The sequence below is a fragment of the Mastigoproctus giganteus genome, chromosome 8, assembly GCF_048544385.1.
Source record: "Mastigoproctus giganteus isolate SK-2022 chromosome 8, ASM4854438v1, whole genome shotgun sequence".
Lineage (NCBI taxonomy): Eukaryota > Metazoa > Arthropoda > Arachnida > Uropygi > Thelyphonidae > Mastigoproctus > Mastigoproctus giganteus.
In genome coordinates, this window is record NC_143582.1 from 122,375,853 (window position 1) to 122,391,732 (window position 15,880).

Here is a 15,880-nt window from a genome sequence, read left to right on the forward strand (position 1 = left end):
GGATCATCTAGACAAGAATTCAGTTATAGCTCAGACGCAGCATGGTTTTGTTAAGGGCAGGTCTTGCCTGACCAATTTGATTGGATACTATGATGTAGTCACAAAAGAACTGGATGCAGGGAATAACTTTGATATTATATATTTGGATCTTAGAAAGGCTTTTGATACTGTTGCACATGGAAGACTGCTGCACAAATTGGAGCAGTGTGGCATTGGAGGCAAATTGCTGCTATGGATAAGGGGATGGTTGAGCGGCAGAAGACAGAGAGTGGTAATCAATGGACACTGCTCAACGTGGACTAATGTTATTAGTGGAGTTCCTCAAGGTTCAGTGTTGGTCCATTGTTGTTTTCGGTGTTTATGAATGATATTGATGATGGGATATCAAGTTTAATGTCTAAGTTTGTAGATGATACAAAGGTTGGCAGGGTCGTTAAGGACACTACTGACGCTATGCTGCTGCAACAGGATCTGGAAAGGTTGAACAGATGGGCTGAGAGGTGGCAAATGAAGTTTAACATTGACAAATGTAAAGTACTACATATGGGTAACAGTAACCCCAGAGCAATGTATCAACTCTGCGGTACTACACTGACAGTGGTGGAGAATGAAAAGGACCTGGGGGTAATTGTGCAGGCAGATATGAAGTTCCCTGAGCAGTGCAGACGAGCTGCAAGAGTAGCTCATGGTGTCTTGTCAATGATATACAGGAATTTTTCTAGCAGGGATAAGGAGGTGATTATTCCCTTGTATAAGGCAATGGTTAGGCCACATCTTGAGTACTGTATACAGGTCTGGAGGCCTCATTTCAAGAAGGATGTAGAGCTGCTGGAATGGGTACAGAGAAGGGCAACAAGATTAGTAAATGGAACAAAGGGTTGCTCTTACGAAGAAAGGCTTAAGTTTTGCAAATTACAGAGTCTGGAGACTAGGCACCGGCGAGGTGATCTGATAGAGGTGTATAAGGCTTTGAATGGTTTGAGCATGCTCAATGCCAATGGGATTCTTCATCTTTCTCAGAATAATCACCTCAGAGGGCATAAATTCAAATTGAGGAAGGACGGATGTCGGATAGATGTGCGGAAATTTGCCTTTGGCCAGCGGGTGGGTGGTTGGTTGGTGGAACCGACTTCCATCACTTGTTGTTTAAGTTGATAGCCTAAACAAATTTAAAGCTCAACTGGACAGGTATTTCAAACGAACGGAGGGGTGAAATGGGAGAGGGTTTTTTTTTTTTTTTTTTGGCTGATGCTGAATAAGCTTGCTTTCTTGCATCATATGCCTCTACTAATGCTAATGCTAATTAGCATTAGTAGAGGCATTTGATGCAAGAAAGCAAGCTTATGCAGCATCAGCCAAAAAAAAAAAAAAAAAAAAAGTAACATAAATAAATAAAAATAACCACTTCCACTTCACCCCTCTGTTCGTTCGAAATACCTGTCCAGCTGAGCCTTAAACTTATTTAGGCTATCAACTTCCACGACAAGGGATGGAAGTCTGTTCCACCCACCAACCACCCGCTGGCTAAAGGCAAATTTCCGCACATCTATCCTACATCTGTCTTTCCTCAATTTGAATTTATGCCCTCTCAGGTGATTTTTCTGAGCTAGAGGAAGAATCCCATCAGCATTGAGCATGCTCAAACCATTCAAGGCTTTGTACACCTCTATCAGATCACCCCGCTGGTGCCTAGTTTCCAGACACTGTAATTTGCAAAACTTAAGCCTTTCTTCGTAAGAGAACCCCTTTGTCCCATTCACCAATCTAGTTGCCCTTCTCTGTACTCGTTCCAGCAGCTCTACATCCTTCCTGAAATGAGGCCTCCAGGCCTGTATACAGTACTCTAGGTGTGGCCTGACCATTGCCTTATACAAGGGAATAATCACCTCCTTATCCCTGCTAGAAAAATTCCTATATATCATTGACAATACACCATGAGCTACTCTTGCAGCTCGTCTGCACTGCTCAGAGAACTTCATATCTGCCTGCACCACCACCACCCCCAGGTCCCTTTCATTCTCTACCACTGTCAGTGTAGTACCACAGAGTTGATACGTTGCTCTGGGGTTGCTGTTTCCCATATGTAGTACTTTACATTTGTCAATGTTAAACTTCATTTGCCACCTCGAAGCCCATCTGCTCAACCTTTCCAAATCCTGTTGCAGCAGCATAGTGTCAGTAGTGTCCTTGACAACCCTGCCAACCTTTGTATCGTCTGCAAACTTGGACATTAAGCCTGATATACCATCATCAATATCATTTATAAATACAGAAAACAATAAAGGCCCCAATACTGAACCCTGAGGGACTCCACTAATAACATTAGTCCACGATGAGCAGTGTCCATTGATTACCACTCTCTGTCTTCTCCCCCTCAACCACCCCTTTATCCATAGCAGCAACTTGCCTCCAATGCCACACTGCTCCAATTTGTGCAGCAGTCTTCCATGTGCAACAGTATCAAAAGCCTTTCTAAGATCCAAGTATATAATATCAAAGTTATTCCCTGCATCCAGTTCTTTTGTGACTGCATCATAGTATCCAATCAAATTGGTCAGGCAAGACTTCCCCTTAACAAAACCATGCTGTGTCCTAGCTATAACTGAAGTCTTGTCTAGATGATCCTGCAGTGCTTCTTTCACCAGTGCCTCCATTAATTTTCCGGGAACAGAAGTTAAACTCACAGGTCTATAATTACTTGTGTCAGCCTTTGATCCCCCTTTGTGAATTGGGGTCACATTTGCACATCTCCAGTCAATGGGTACCTCCCCTGAGTCCAAGGAAGCTCTCATAATTATGGCTAAGGGTTTGCTTACCTCCTTTGCTGCCTCCTTTAATATAACTGGATAGATCCCATCCACCCCAGGTGCCTTTCTTGTGTTTATCTTCAACAATTTCTCCTCCACTTTGCTCTCAGTTATTACAAGATTCTCTAGCTTACTGCTAGAGTTGAATACACCTCTGGCATTCCCCTCGCTGAATAACTCCTCATGTGTGAATGTCGATGCAAAATATTCATTTAGTTTGTTAGCTACCCGAGCAGGGTCATCAACAGTTGACCCATCGATCTCAAGTGGACCAATCTGATTCATCCCCTTCCTTCTAGAGTTTACATAAGTAAGGAACTCTTTTCTGTTTTTCTTCGCATCCCTTGCCAAGGATCTCTCGTAATCTGCCTTCGCCTGCCTAACCTCCTTTGTAACTTGGTTACAGATCAACTTGTATCTATCATAGGCGTCCGTGTCACGTGTTAATTTGTATGTATCCCATGCATTTTTCTTCTCTGCCATATGCCTCATTAGTTCATCTGACTAATGCTAAAATGCTAAAATAAAACTAATGCTAAAATTACCATTGATACGTCATCAAGAATACTCTGGGGAGCACTTCGTGCTAATACTTTAGAACAAATGAAGTCCACCAACGTTGGCTCTTCTTCTCCAATATACTCTATAATTTTCTTATTAATCCATGGGCGTATACGTTTTTCCATCAAATGCTATGAGAGAAGAAAAAAAAAAAAATTGGCAGAATTTTTTATACATTACTAACAACATTTAGTAATGACAGTGTGAATCCCCATACATTTCTTCTATAACTCTGGGCATCAGCATGCGCAAAACAGGGGTAATTTATACATCTTGACTAAATAGTTCTAATACCATTGAACATATCGATAATTTTAAACTGTTTTCAATATTATGATATAGGAGTCAATATTATAATATTGGCTCCTATATCAAAAGTCAAAGCCCTTAACCTAGAAACAGCGACCCCCAGCATATGTTCTATAATATATAGCGTGTTTGTTGTTTTCTGATAACTTAGGAAAAAAAAATTATTAAAGTTCAAATTCTCTCTCTCATTGAAGAACTTTTCTCCAAATTTTTTTAATTCATATAAATTTTAAAACAGATTTTTTACAGTTTTCAAATTACAGATACACAAGCTTGTCTGAGAATTAAACAATGTTATAAGTTGAAATATGAATTCGAAAGGACAACTTTTTTTTCATATTATTATTATAAAGTATCGGGCAGTTCATGGGTATCCAATCTATTTAGGCTATGGGTGAAAACAGATAAAGTGCTAAAGTATGTGGATTGTAAGAAATTGAACATTTTCAAATAGAATTTAATTTATCAACAATTGTATTTACAGTTTAATAAACATTATATATTTAATAAATAAATAATTTATTCCTAAATGCATATATAGAAAATAGAAAAAAATCAATTATTAATGCAGCCATACTGCCAACAGCAAAGCAGACATATTACTAAAAACTCATATTTCCAAACTCAGTATGAAAATATAATTTGTGATGTGCTAATTTTAAACTTGTGGGAAGGGAGACAATTACTACATAATTAATATTTATTGCCATCATGCTTACATTATTATTAGTACTAGCAAATGATGCAAGAAAGCAAGCTTATACAGAACCAAAAAAAAAAAAAAAACCACACATTTCCCTTCCCTTCCAATAGTTTGTCTAGTTCTTCCTTGAATTTATTCAAACTATCCATTTTGACAATGAATGTAAACTTGTTCCAAAAATCAACAAACTGCTGGCTAAAAGCAAACTTACACACATCTATTCTGCAACTATCCAACCTCATTTGAATTTATGCCACCTCAAGTGCATAGTCTGAGCAAGAGGAAGAATCCCATCAGCCTTGAGTTTGCTCAAACTATTCAAAACCTTAATCATTTCAATCAGATCACCTCACAGGTGGCTAGTCTCCATATGATGCAATTTGCAGTAATGTAGCCTTTCTTGCAGCCTAAACATTACCATATACAATCAGGTAATCACCTCCTTATCCCAGTTAGCAAAATTCCTGCATATCATTGGCAGCCTGCCTGCACTGCTCAGAGAACTTTGTCTCTGACTCCACAACTACCCCCCCCCAACAAATGTCCTTTTTATTTTCTACTACCTGAGTGTAGTAACATACAGTTGGTGTGTTATTTTGGGACTACTGCTACCCATATGCAGTACCTTGTTTTTGTCAATGTTTAATTGCCATTTAATTTAATTTAATTGACAAACTTTAATTGACATTTCTCAATCCATCTGCCAAATTTTTCCAGATTTGTTCCAGAAGTAGCATACCTTTATTACTGTCATTAACCACCCTTCAAACATTTGTATCACCTGCAAACCTAGGCATTAAGCCTGAAATACCTTCATCGATATCATTAATAGATACAGAAAACAACAATGGGCCCAGCGCCGAACCCTGTGGAACTTCATCAATAATATTAGTCCATGAAGAGCAGTGTCCACTAATAACAACTCTGTCTTCTCCCACTCAACCACCACTTTCTGCATGGCAGCAACATGCCTTAAGTGCCACACTGCTCCAATTTGTATAGTAGTATTTCATGTGCAACAGTATCAAAAGCTTACAAGAAATACAAGTATATGATGTGAAAATAATTTTTTGCATCCAGTTCATTTGTCACTGAATCATAGTATCCACTCTAAATGATCAGACAAGATATTCCTCTAACGAACCCATGCTGTGTCTCAAGTATAACTGCACTGCTGTCTAGATGGGACCGCACGACTTCTTTAACCAATGACTCCAATATTTGAGCTGGAACAGAACCTAAGCTAACAGGTCTGTCTTGTATCATCCTTTGATCCCCCCCCCCCTTGTGAATTTGGGATATATTTGCACATCTTAAGTCCACAGGGACATACCCTGAATCTGAAGATGGTCTCATAATTATGCCTAAGGGTTTGTTTAATTCCTTTGCTTGCTTCCTTAATATAATTGGATAGATCCCATCCACACCAGGTACCTTTTTTATGTTTAACTTTGAGAATTTCTCTTTCATTTGTTTATGGGCATGACAAATGCAAATTGCACCAGGCCCAAAAAAAAAAAAAAAAAAAAAAAATGCTATAGTAGCTGAATGCTCAATGCAAATGTAAAGTATATGCATTTGAGTGACTGTGGTTCAATTTTTTTTTTTTTTTTTGGTAGTTGTTGGTGCATCGGCTTCTGTGGCCATAATGCACCTCCCAAGGTTTTTGCAGTACTTTGATCCAAGCCCGAGGCGGGATTTGAACCCGCGACCTTTAGGTTGCCAGGCAGGCGTTTTACCCACCTGGCTGGCACGGTCGGTAAACTGTGGTTCAAGCCTGCAGGACTACTAAGTACAGAGATGTTCTTGTATTCTTTCCTCATTGCATGTGGTTGTTCCAGAGCCTAAGCAGATTTTTATTCTTACAAATATATTTTTTATTCATAACTTATGAGTAGAGTTTTATTTGCAGCGCTATTCAAAATTGTTTATTGAGCATGACAATTGCAAATCAAATGGGGAAAAAAAAAAAAAAAGCTAATTGCTGCAGTTGAATGATGATATAAAAAGATTTAGTATACACACACTCGAGTGACTATGGTTCAAGCTTGTTGGCTAAACATCCTGATGTTCTCATATTCTCTCTATAATGTGAATTCCTCTGATCTTATAAAGTTTTTCTTTCAAGATAATGCATTTTCCCCATTGTATATCCAAATCATTCGTTTACAGCTTTGACAGCCAACCGCCACGACTGATGATATCCTCCTTTTTTTTTTTACATAAATGACATGAGAATGTTGCTGCATCTAGTCCATCTTCTGAAAATTTTATGTGATTTAGACAGACTGGTCATGGTGGCAAAGGAAAGAAGTCTTTCGACAGCAGCAGAAGATGGTAATGATTTATTGTACTTAACAGAAACATTTTTTATTCCCAGATTTTTTCAAAGTTAACTAATTCCTGACCGTAATGACATTCTGCCTTACTATTAGCTGTATAGTACAAGTTGTTAAAGGAAACCACCAGCACTGCTAAAATGGCAAAAAAGTAAATAAAATAAGATAAAATAGAATAAAACAAAACGAACATAAAATATAACTAAGCATAAATAAAGAGACATATAAAAATAAATACTAATAAAAAAAAAAAAAAAAAAAAAAAAAGGTAAACACAGAAATATAAAAAACTAGTGTGTTTCCCTCTTCACATATGAAACTACCTAGCTGACTTAAGTATCAATTCATGGAGTTAACTTATTCCTGAAATCAGCAATTTGTTGGCTGAAAAAGAAAACTTCTTACAATCCACTCTAAATCTCTTTTCCTGTAATCTGAATTTATGGATACTAGTTCTAGATTCATTTATAACAGTGAAAATTTTGCCACTGTCACTTTATTATTCTTTCTCAGAGCCTCACAGACCTCAGTCACATGCCTCCAAAGGTGTGCCTAGTTACCAAACAGAAGAGAATACAGTTCACATTGAATCCAGTGCAGTAGCTGAATCTACCTCTGAGATGTGTGGAGTTTGCTTTTGGCAGTGTCTACTGTGAAATTAGTGTTTGGCCATAAGGTGCATTTCTATTTTTTTTTTTTTTTTTTTTTTTTTTGTGCTCTTGTAAACCATGAACACACTGAAATTACAGCAGAAAACAATAAAACAAAGTGCAATTTATCAATATTGCACTGTATTTAAAAGGGATTTTATTTGTCATAAAATCTGTTTCTCACATTTTCGAAACTACTGTATATTTCAAAGACCAGCTCACTTAAAATTGATAAACAATGGCAGAGGAACATTTCAATCTCCAGCTCTCTCTCTCCTTTATTACAATGATGGTGATAAAAATATTTATGTGGATTACATAAACTGTTCCTTTTACTTCACTTTTAAATATCCCTTTATTTATTTATTTATTTATTTTATTTTTTAATAGTGGGTAGCCATTTGATGAAAATTTTTCACTAGCAATGGAAAAATGCAGCTGAGTTTTTGCATATATAAAAAAAAAGCTCTGATACTACTTGGAAATATATTTAAAAACATCCACTTAACATTCTTCAACATTCCCAACTGCAAAGAAGAACAGAAGTTGAAAAATAGATATCCTCTTATGCTGCTGGAAAAAAATTGAAACTATTGCACAATACAGAGATGTGTTTGTTGTTGTGATTGAAGCTTAATGAAAAGATAAGTCCTGAACTCTTTCAGTACGATACAATACAGAAAATGTATTATCCTGTATTTCTATCTTCTTTGTAGACTAACAAACTTAATGGCAAAGTTATTAATAAAAATATTCAGAAATTCATTGTACTTATAAAAAAATTTCAAATTTTAGCAGTTTTACTATTTATTTTGCAAAAAGAAAAAAAATGAGAAAAAAAACTGTCTTTGTGAAAAGATGGAGAAGCGCTTTATAACCAACTATATGATGACAGCGAAAAAAAAAAAAAAAAAAAAAAAGGGGGGGGGGTAAAATTTAGTAAAAAAGAAGGATTATCCATCAGAGATCCATAGAGCTGGCAGTTAAGGTATCCATTCCTTGAAATATTTGGTGTAATACTTGCATTCCATGCAAAAAAAGGAGTGGCATTCTCTCTTTTAGCATTATTACATATAGTAATATTTGTAACTTGTATAAATTGCTCTTGCAAATTACAGCTAGATAAGTTGGTCATACGTCACTTGCATGAATTGGTGAACAGAATGCACAGTATGAGTGCAGCTGGAAAAAGGCATGCTTGATTACATTTCTAAATTTTTACCTTGATTGTGTGGAAGTAATCCATATTTTTGTGTTCATAAATAAGTTGCTATTTATGGAAGAGGTTAACCATTGAAGAACCATGAAAGGAAAAGAAAACAAGCAACTCAATTCATTCTTTCATTCAAAATAAATAAAACATAAAAAGAAAGCATCCATCAATTTTCAAGACATTACAATCGTCCAATTCAAATGTAGATATATGTGCGATAATTTTTATGTTTTTGTACGAACGAAGTGGTATTACTGAATATCAACTGCATCTTTTTTTATATATCTGTTTGTAAAAATTATAAATTTTTATTACAATTGAAAATAACAAAGAACCATATCTTACTTTGTCCACATAGTTCCATTCTAGATTATATGCAAAAAGTTCATTTTTAGCTGTGGGAATTTGGTCAATTAAATTTTTAACATACTTCCTCTTCTCTTCTGAGTTCATCTGCAAAGTTCCGCTAGATGTTTTAGGATCTTCTTGAGTATCATCCAGAAGAATCAATTTTCTTTTCTTCTTTTGATCAGACTCATCATCATTTGTGCTGAAGACTTCATCAACTGTCATTTTTCTTTTTTGTCCTGTATGGGCTATGACATTCTGGGATGTTGAAGGACTTGTTAATTGCTGAGTTGGACTATTTCCTGATATAAATGAAAAGTAAATGCAAAATAAAAGAAAGAAAAACTGGTACAACATTAGAGCACTATACATAATGTATATTTTGTTCAATCTTATACTATCACAGGTTGAAAATTGTTGTACAATTTTCAATTGTACAAAAAACAAAAACAAGTTTGCATTAAAACACATTACCCAGATAGCTTTAATTCCATAACAATGATATAACACAGTGCTATTTTTATAAAAAAAAAAAGCTTAGTTTATGGTCACCTGAAACACCTCATTTCATCAAGTAATTTTTTTTTTCTCTTAATATTTCACTCTACATATGCTGAAAAGCAATACAAAATAAACCACTCGCAATAACCCTCACACCTTACTCTACACACTTCAAATGGTGGGGGGAGGGATGCCATAGAAGAGACCAGATAAAGTGAGCGACATAAGAAAATACAGAAAGTTGTGCAGGGGGAAAAGTTGGGAACAGTTCACAATCATGGATGCAAACTTTTGACTTTGAAAAAGCTGAAGATCAGGTATTTGTAAACAAGAGGTTTTTTGAGACACAACAGAAGTAAAGGCGATTTCTCAGAAAAAAGCAGAGGTTTTACCCACGCTGCACTAGAAATAAAAATAGACTGACAAAATACACATTAAAATATAGACAGATGACTGTCTAACAGCGCTGTATGCTTCTGCACATTATCTTTTAACAAGTTTCTGAATATGTATTTCAGTCTGGATATTGTATTAGACAATAGTTGGTTTTTATTGATTCAAGAAAGATTCTGTTGCAGACTATGCTCAATTCACAAACATTGTGAACTGAGCCAACCCCCAACACCCCTCGCTCCCGGTCGAAGGGTGTTGGGGGTTTCAGGGACGGATGGCAGTCATCGTGAAATAGGTGGGTATATGGGATGTGTTAGGGTAACTAGGAATAGGAGCATGTATGCTTGCATGTATACCAATGCTAGAAGTATAGTAAATAAATTTGACGAATTTGAAGTGTTGGTCAAGACATCAAAGGCAGATATTGTTGGGATAGCAGAGACGTGATGTCACACAGATATAAGGAATGCAGAACTGGAATTTGGGGAGTACAATTTGTACAGAAAGGATAGAAAGGGAGGAGGTGTTATGCTGTTAATTAAGAAAAACATAAAATCAAAAGAAGTGCACCCAGTTGATATATTTTGAACAGTGCACTGTTGAGTCAATTTGGTGTGACATAAGCACTGCGAAAGCAAAAATAAGAGTAGGAGTGTGTTATAGGCCTAATGACTCGAATGAGTACAATGAACAATTGTACAGAGAAATAGTGGGCTAGTAAATCAGAATGTCTTATAATGGGGACTGCTTGCGTACGTTTGGTTGTTATTTGGACATTAGCAACTAAGGCCATATTGCTCCGGGATATGCGGTGGTCATTCCCTGACCTTTCAGCATCCTCCGTATTTGGTGACGGGCTCGAACCCCGGTCTAATCAAGAAGTGTGTGTTACGCACTGCTGCTCCTTCTCAACTGGCTATGGAGGCGCTTATAATGGGGGATTTTAACTTCCCAGGTATTGACTGGAACTTGTGGGTTGGTCACTCACACACTAGTCAGACTTTTGTGGAATTATTGGATGCTTGTTTTCTGCGGCAGCATGTTCGAGAGGCAACCAGAGAGAGTAATACTCTTGATCTGGTTATCAGCAGTGATCATTCGTGTATTAAGAATTTGCAGATAAACGAACCACTAGGTGGCAGTGATCACAGTGTACTGATGTGGGATTTACTTAAAGATTTAATTACCATCAGGGGTAAAGGAAAGGGTTTTTGCTTCCGTAAAGGTGAGTACAGTGGGATCAACTGACGATATTACCAACAGTAAATTCTAAGTGGGAAGCATTCAAGGAATTAATCGTGGATGCTACTAAAAGTTTCATACCTATTAAGAAATATTGTTCAAGGTTTAGGCCTAAATGGTTAACAAATGAACTAATGAGACTCGTAACAGAGAAGAAAAATGCATGGGATGCATATAAATTATCAAGCGACTCAGAAGCCTATGGCAGATATAAGCTAGTCTGCAATCAGGTCACAAAGGAGGTTAGGCAGGCGAAGGCAGATTACGAGAAATCCTTGGCAAAAGATGCTAAGAAAAACAGCAAGGATTTCTTTACTTATATAAACTCTAAAAGGAAGGGGATGAATCTGATTGGTCCACTTGACATCGATGGTTCGACTGTTGATGATCCTGCTCAGATAGCAAACAAACTGAATGAGTATTTTGCATCTACATTCACACACGAGGAATTATTAAGGTTTGAAAATGCCAGAAGTTTATCAAGTTGTAGCAGGATACTTAATGAATTCAGCCTCCGTAGCCGAGTGGGCAGGAACGCGAGTGCAGTAGCACACGTTCTTTGAGTAGACCGGGGGTTCAAGCCCCTGACTGCTGAATACGGTCGATCTGCCAACCCGCACTGGACCAGCGTGGCAGATTTTGGATTATGGCTGCACTTTACTTTTACTTAATGATTTTGTACTAACTGAGAGCAAATTGGAGTTGAAATTGTTGAAGTTAAACATAAGAAAAGCACCTGGGGTGGATGGGATCTATCCAGTTATATTAAAGGAGGCGGCAAAGCAACTAAGCAAACCCTTAGCCATAATTATGAGAGCATCCTTGGACTCAGGGGAGGTTTCCATGGACTGGAGATGTGCAAATATATCCCCAATTCACAAAGGGGGATCGAAGGGTGACAAGTAATTACAGACCAGTTAGTTTAACTTCTGTTGCGGGTAAAATAATGGAGTCACTGGTTAAAAATGCATTGCAGGATCATCTAGACAAGACTGCAGCAATAATTCAGACACAGCATGGGTTTGTTAAGGGAAAGTCTTGTCTGACAAATTTGATAGGATATTATGATGTGGTTACAAAGGAACTGGATGCAAAAAATAATTTTGATATCATATATATGGATTTCAGGAAAGCTTTTGACACTGTTGCGCATGGAAGACTATTGTACAAAAGGAGCACAATGGTATTAAGGGTAAGTTGCTACAATGGATAAAAGGATGGTTAAGTGGGAGAAGACATAGGGTGGTAATCAATGGGTGCTGCTCTTCGTGGATTAATGTTATTAGGAGTCCCACAGGGTTCAGTGTTGGGTCCTCTGTTGTTTTGTATATTTATCAATGATATTGATGAAGGTATATCAGGCTTAATGTCGAAGTTTGCAGATGATACAAAGGTTGGCAGGGTTGTTAATGACATTAATGGCAGTGTGCTACTGCAACAGGATCTAGAAAATTTGGGCAAATGGGCTAAGAAGTGGCAACTGAAGTTTAACCTTGACAAATGCAAAGTACTGCATATGGGTAGAAGTAACCCCAGAGAAATGTACCAACTGTGTGGTGGTACTACACTTAAGGTGGTAGAAAATGAAAAAGACCTGGGAGTAATTGTGCAGTCAGATATGAAGTTTTCTGTGCAATGCAGACAGGCTGCCAGGGCAGGTCATGGGGTTTTGTCACTGATATATTTGAATTTTGCTAGTAGGGAAAAGGAGGTGATTGTCCCTCTGTATAAGGCAATGGTCAGGCCACGCCTTGAGTACTGCGTACAGGTCTGGAGGCCTCATTTTAGGAAGGATGTAGATTTACTTGAACGTGTACAGAGAAGGGCAACGAGATTGGAGAGGGAAATGAAGTGATCCTCTTACCAAGATAGGTTTCAGTTCTGCAAATTGCAGTGGCTGGAGACTAGGCATCTGCGCGGTTATCTGATTGAGGTGTATAAGGCCTTGAATGGGTTGAGCACGCTGAATTCTGATGGGATCCTTCCACTTGTTCAGATTACGAACCTCCTAAGGGGGCATAAATTGAAATTAAGAAAGGACAGATGTAGAATAGATGTGTGGATATTTGCCTTTAGCCAGCGGGTGTTAATTGCTTTAAGGAACTTTCATCTGTCGTTGTGGAAGTTGATAGGTTGAATAAATTTAAGGAGGAACTGGACAGGCATTTGGAGGGAATGGTGGGATTTTTTTTTTTTTTTTGGCTGATGCTGCATAAGCTCATTCACTTGCTTTCTTGCATCACATGCCACTACTACTACTACTACTACTACTATTGCACAAAAAAAAAAAAACCACTGCACTTCATAAAATTGGACCTTTTGTCTACACTTAGCCACATAGTCATATGCAGGCATAGAATATTTCTGAATGCTGAGCAAATGAACAGAATTTTCTCATTTTCGACTTTCCAGAACTTTGCTAGTAGAAACATCTATGATTAAGTCAGAATCATCTTTCTAGTTTAGTCTGCTATGTTAATGAATTTCTAAAATGGAAATGGAAGATTTGAAAATTGTTGTTAAAAGACATTTGTACTTATCATTTTTAGCATACAGCAGACTTTATTTACTGGGATTGGATTAATTGGGAAGCAAATTAATCGGGACACTTCAGATTCCAATTAAAAAAAAAAAAAAAAAAATATTAACCAGAATAAAATTCAAGTAATAAATAGAATAGGTATAAACAGATGTTTTGCAAGTCATAAATATGCAAAAAGAAGCGCCGTTATAAGTCGTCATGAGAAGATTAGTGTGCTTATTATCTTGCAACCACGCTATCTTCACACCTGCCACTCAAAAAAAAAAAAAAAAAAAAAACCTGAATGTTTAGTTTGTTGTGTTCCAACAATCGAATGCATCGATTGTTGTGTTCTATTGCACTGCAAAAGGACAAAATTTGTTTCGTTATGCGTCAGAGATTTCAGAATTTTTTTTTTGCTTAGAAATCGCAAAAATGATGGGCAAACACAAGAGTTGTCATTTCATTTAAACAAAAACTTGAAATATTCAAAAGTTTGAAATTGGCACATCTGTTAATCTCTAAAGAACCATTATAATATTGGTGACCAAACCATACATGACACTGTAAAAAAATAAAGGGTAGCATTTTATTGGACACGCAAGTAGTGCGTGGTAAGTTCTTTATCTATTGCCATACTTTTTACGTAGGTTGCTGAACATTTTTCGATACAGCAAGTCCCCAACTTACGTAGCTTTCACTTACATTAGGTTATTTATAATTTTTTTATATGACTGAAAATTTCAAGTGATATCAGTATTATTGCAAATGCAATAAGATCGAGTTTACTACCCATTTATAATTAATTGCATTAACAGAAAAGCCCAGTAACCCGGAAAGTGCAAATTGTTTTTATTGTTTTATGGCAGTGACGTCCAGAAATGTGCTTTAGTGAGTTTTTGAAAATAGTGAGTTTTTGCCTTAACTCTGTGAAGTTCTTTTCAGAAAATTTCATTTTGACAGTCATCATGGTGCCGACTAAGAGAATAAGTGACAAGAATAAGTACTAGTAAATCTACGAACAAAAGGAAAGCAATCGATTTGGTTCAGAAAATTAATATAATAAGGATGAACGAAAATGGCCAAAGATTAACAAGTATGGTGCAGAATTCAGATTTGTCAGTGGCAACAGTGAACACAATAAAGGAGAAACACAGAATACGAGAAGAGGTCAGCACCAATGAAGGTCAACTATAATAATAACCAAGGCTACAAAATATAAACGTTTTTACAGTACAATAACATGAGTTTTTCCTTCCTTTTATGTACCACTCCGGTTACTTCACCGCTGTCCCCTGATAAAGTTTTTAATTGAACTTATTAAAAATATATAACTATCTTTCTTCATTCTTTTGAGGATATCATGTGGTTTTTTGTAATTTTGGCATATCAGGGATATAGCAGCAATATTTTATTAGTCATTCCCGAGTTATGCAAACCTCGACTTACGTAAGAAGACCTGGAACGTATCTCTTACATATGTTGGATTTTACTGTATTTTTGGATTAACAGGGAAATCCGAGAGTCTACTGTATATGGCAGCTAAGTAAATGGATATGAAAGAGATATTTACAGATTTTCAAAAGAGCTATTTAAAGATTTTTAATATTGGCATAATGTTATACAGAACACTTCACTTTGTGGATGGGCTGGCCCTGCCCAGCCCCCCCACCTAACCAGTGGATGCAATGAATTATATAGTGAAAGTCAGGAATTATATAGTCAGGAAAAATACCTGATGGTTATATCAGTGGAGATGGAAGGTGCATTTGATGAGGAGGCTGAGCCATACGGAGGAGCCCCTTAAACCCGTTTAAGATCATACTGGACTACTTAAAGAATAATACATGTTGGGTCTACCAGATTGAATGGAATCACATGCACAGCAAGCAAAGGATTTCCACAAGTGTCAATACTGAGTCCCTTTTTCTGGAATTCAGTATTTGACAAATATCCAAATGTCATTTTCTTCTTAGGAGAGGTAACAACAAAATTGTACTGGAACAGGCCAATCTTGTATTATGCTAACTAGAATAGTGGGCAGGTGCTTTTTTTTTTTTTTTTTTTTTTTTTTTATGAAAACCCAAAACGCGAGATCTGTTAGATCTAGACTATAACTTTCAGGAAATACGTATGAAGGAAGGTTGTTCCAGAAAACGGTAGTTGAATGAATAAACGAGGAAGATGAAAAGTTGGTTCTGTGAGTTTGAAGTGGGTCAGTAAATGGATTTTGGCTAATGGCAGCACGTGTTCGGACTGTTTTGAAAGATAGAGTGGGAATTAAAGAAGCCAA

At 36.9% G+C, this 15,880-nt stretch overlaps 1 protein-coding gene across 3 annotated transcripts in view; it reads right to left on the reverse strand.

Moving 5' to 3' along the window:
• Positions 1-15,880, reverse strand: part of LOC150081794 (RNA-binding protein 25) — a 769,112-nt gene that overhangs the window by 28,961 nt on the left and 724,271 nt on the right. For all 3 annotated transcript variants that reach the window (XM_090378892.1, XM_090378890.1, XM_090378891.1), the window contains 2 exons: positions 8,928-9,232; positions 3,353-3,499 (listed from right to left, as the gene is read on the reverse strand). In XM_090378892.1, coding sequence (XP_090235018.1) covers positions 3,353-3,499; positions 8,928-9,232 — 452 coding nt within the window. The remainder of the gene's footprint in view (positions 1-3,352; positions 3,500-8,927; positions 9,233-15,880) is intronic.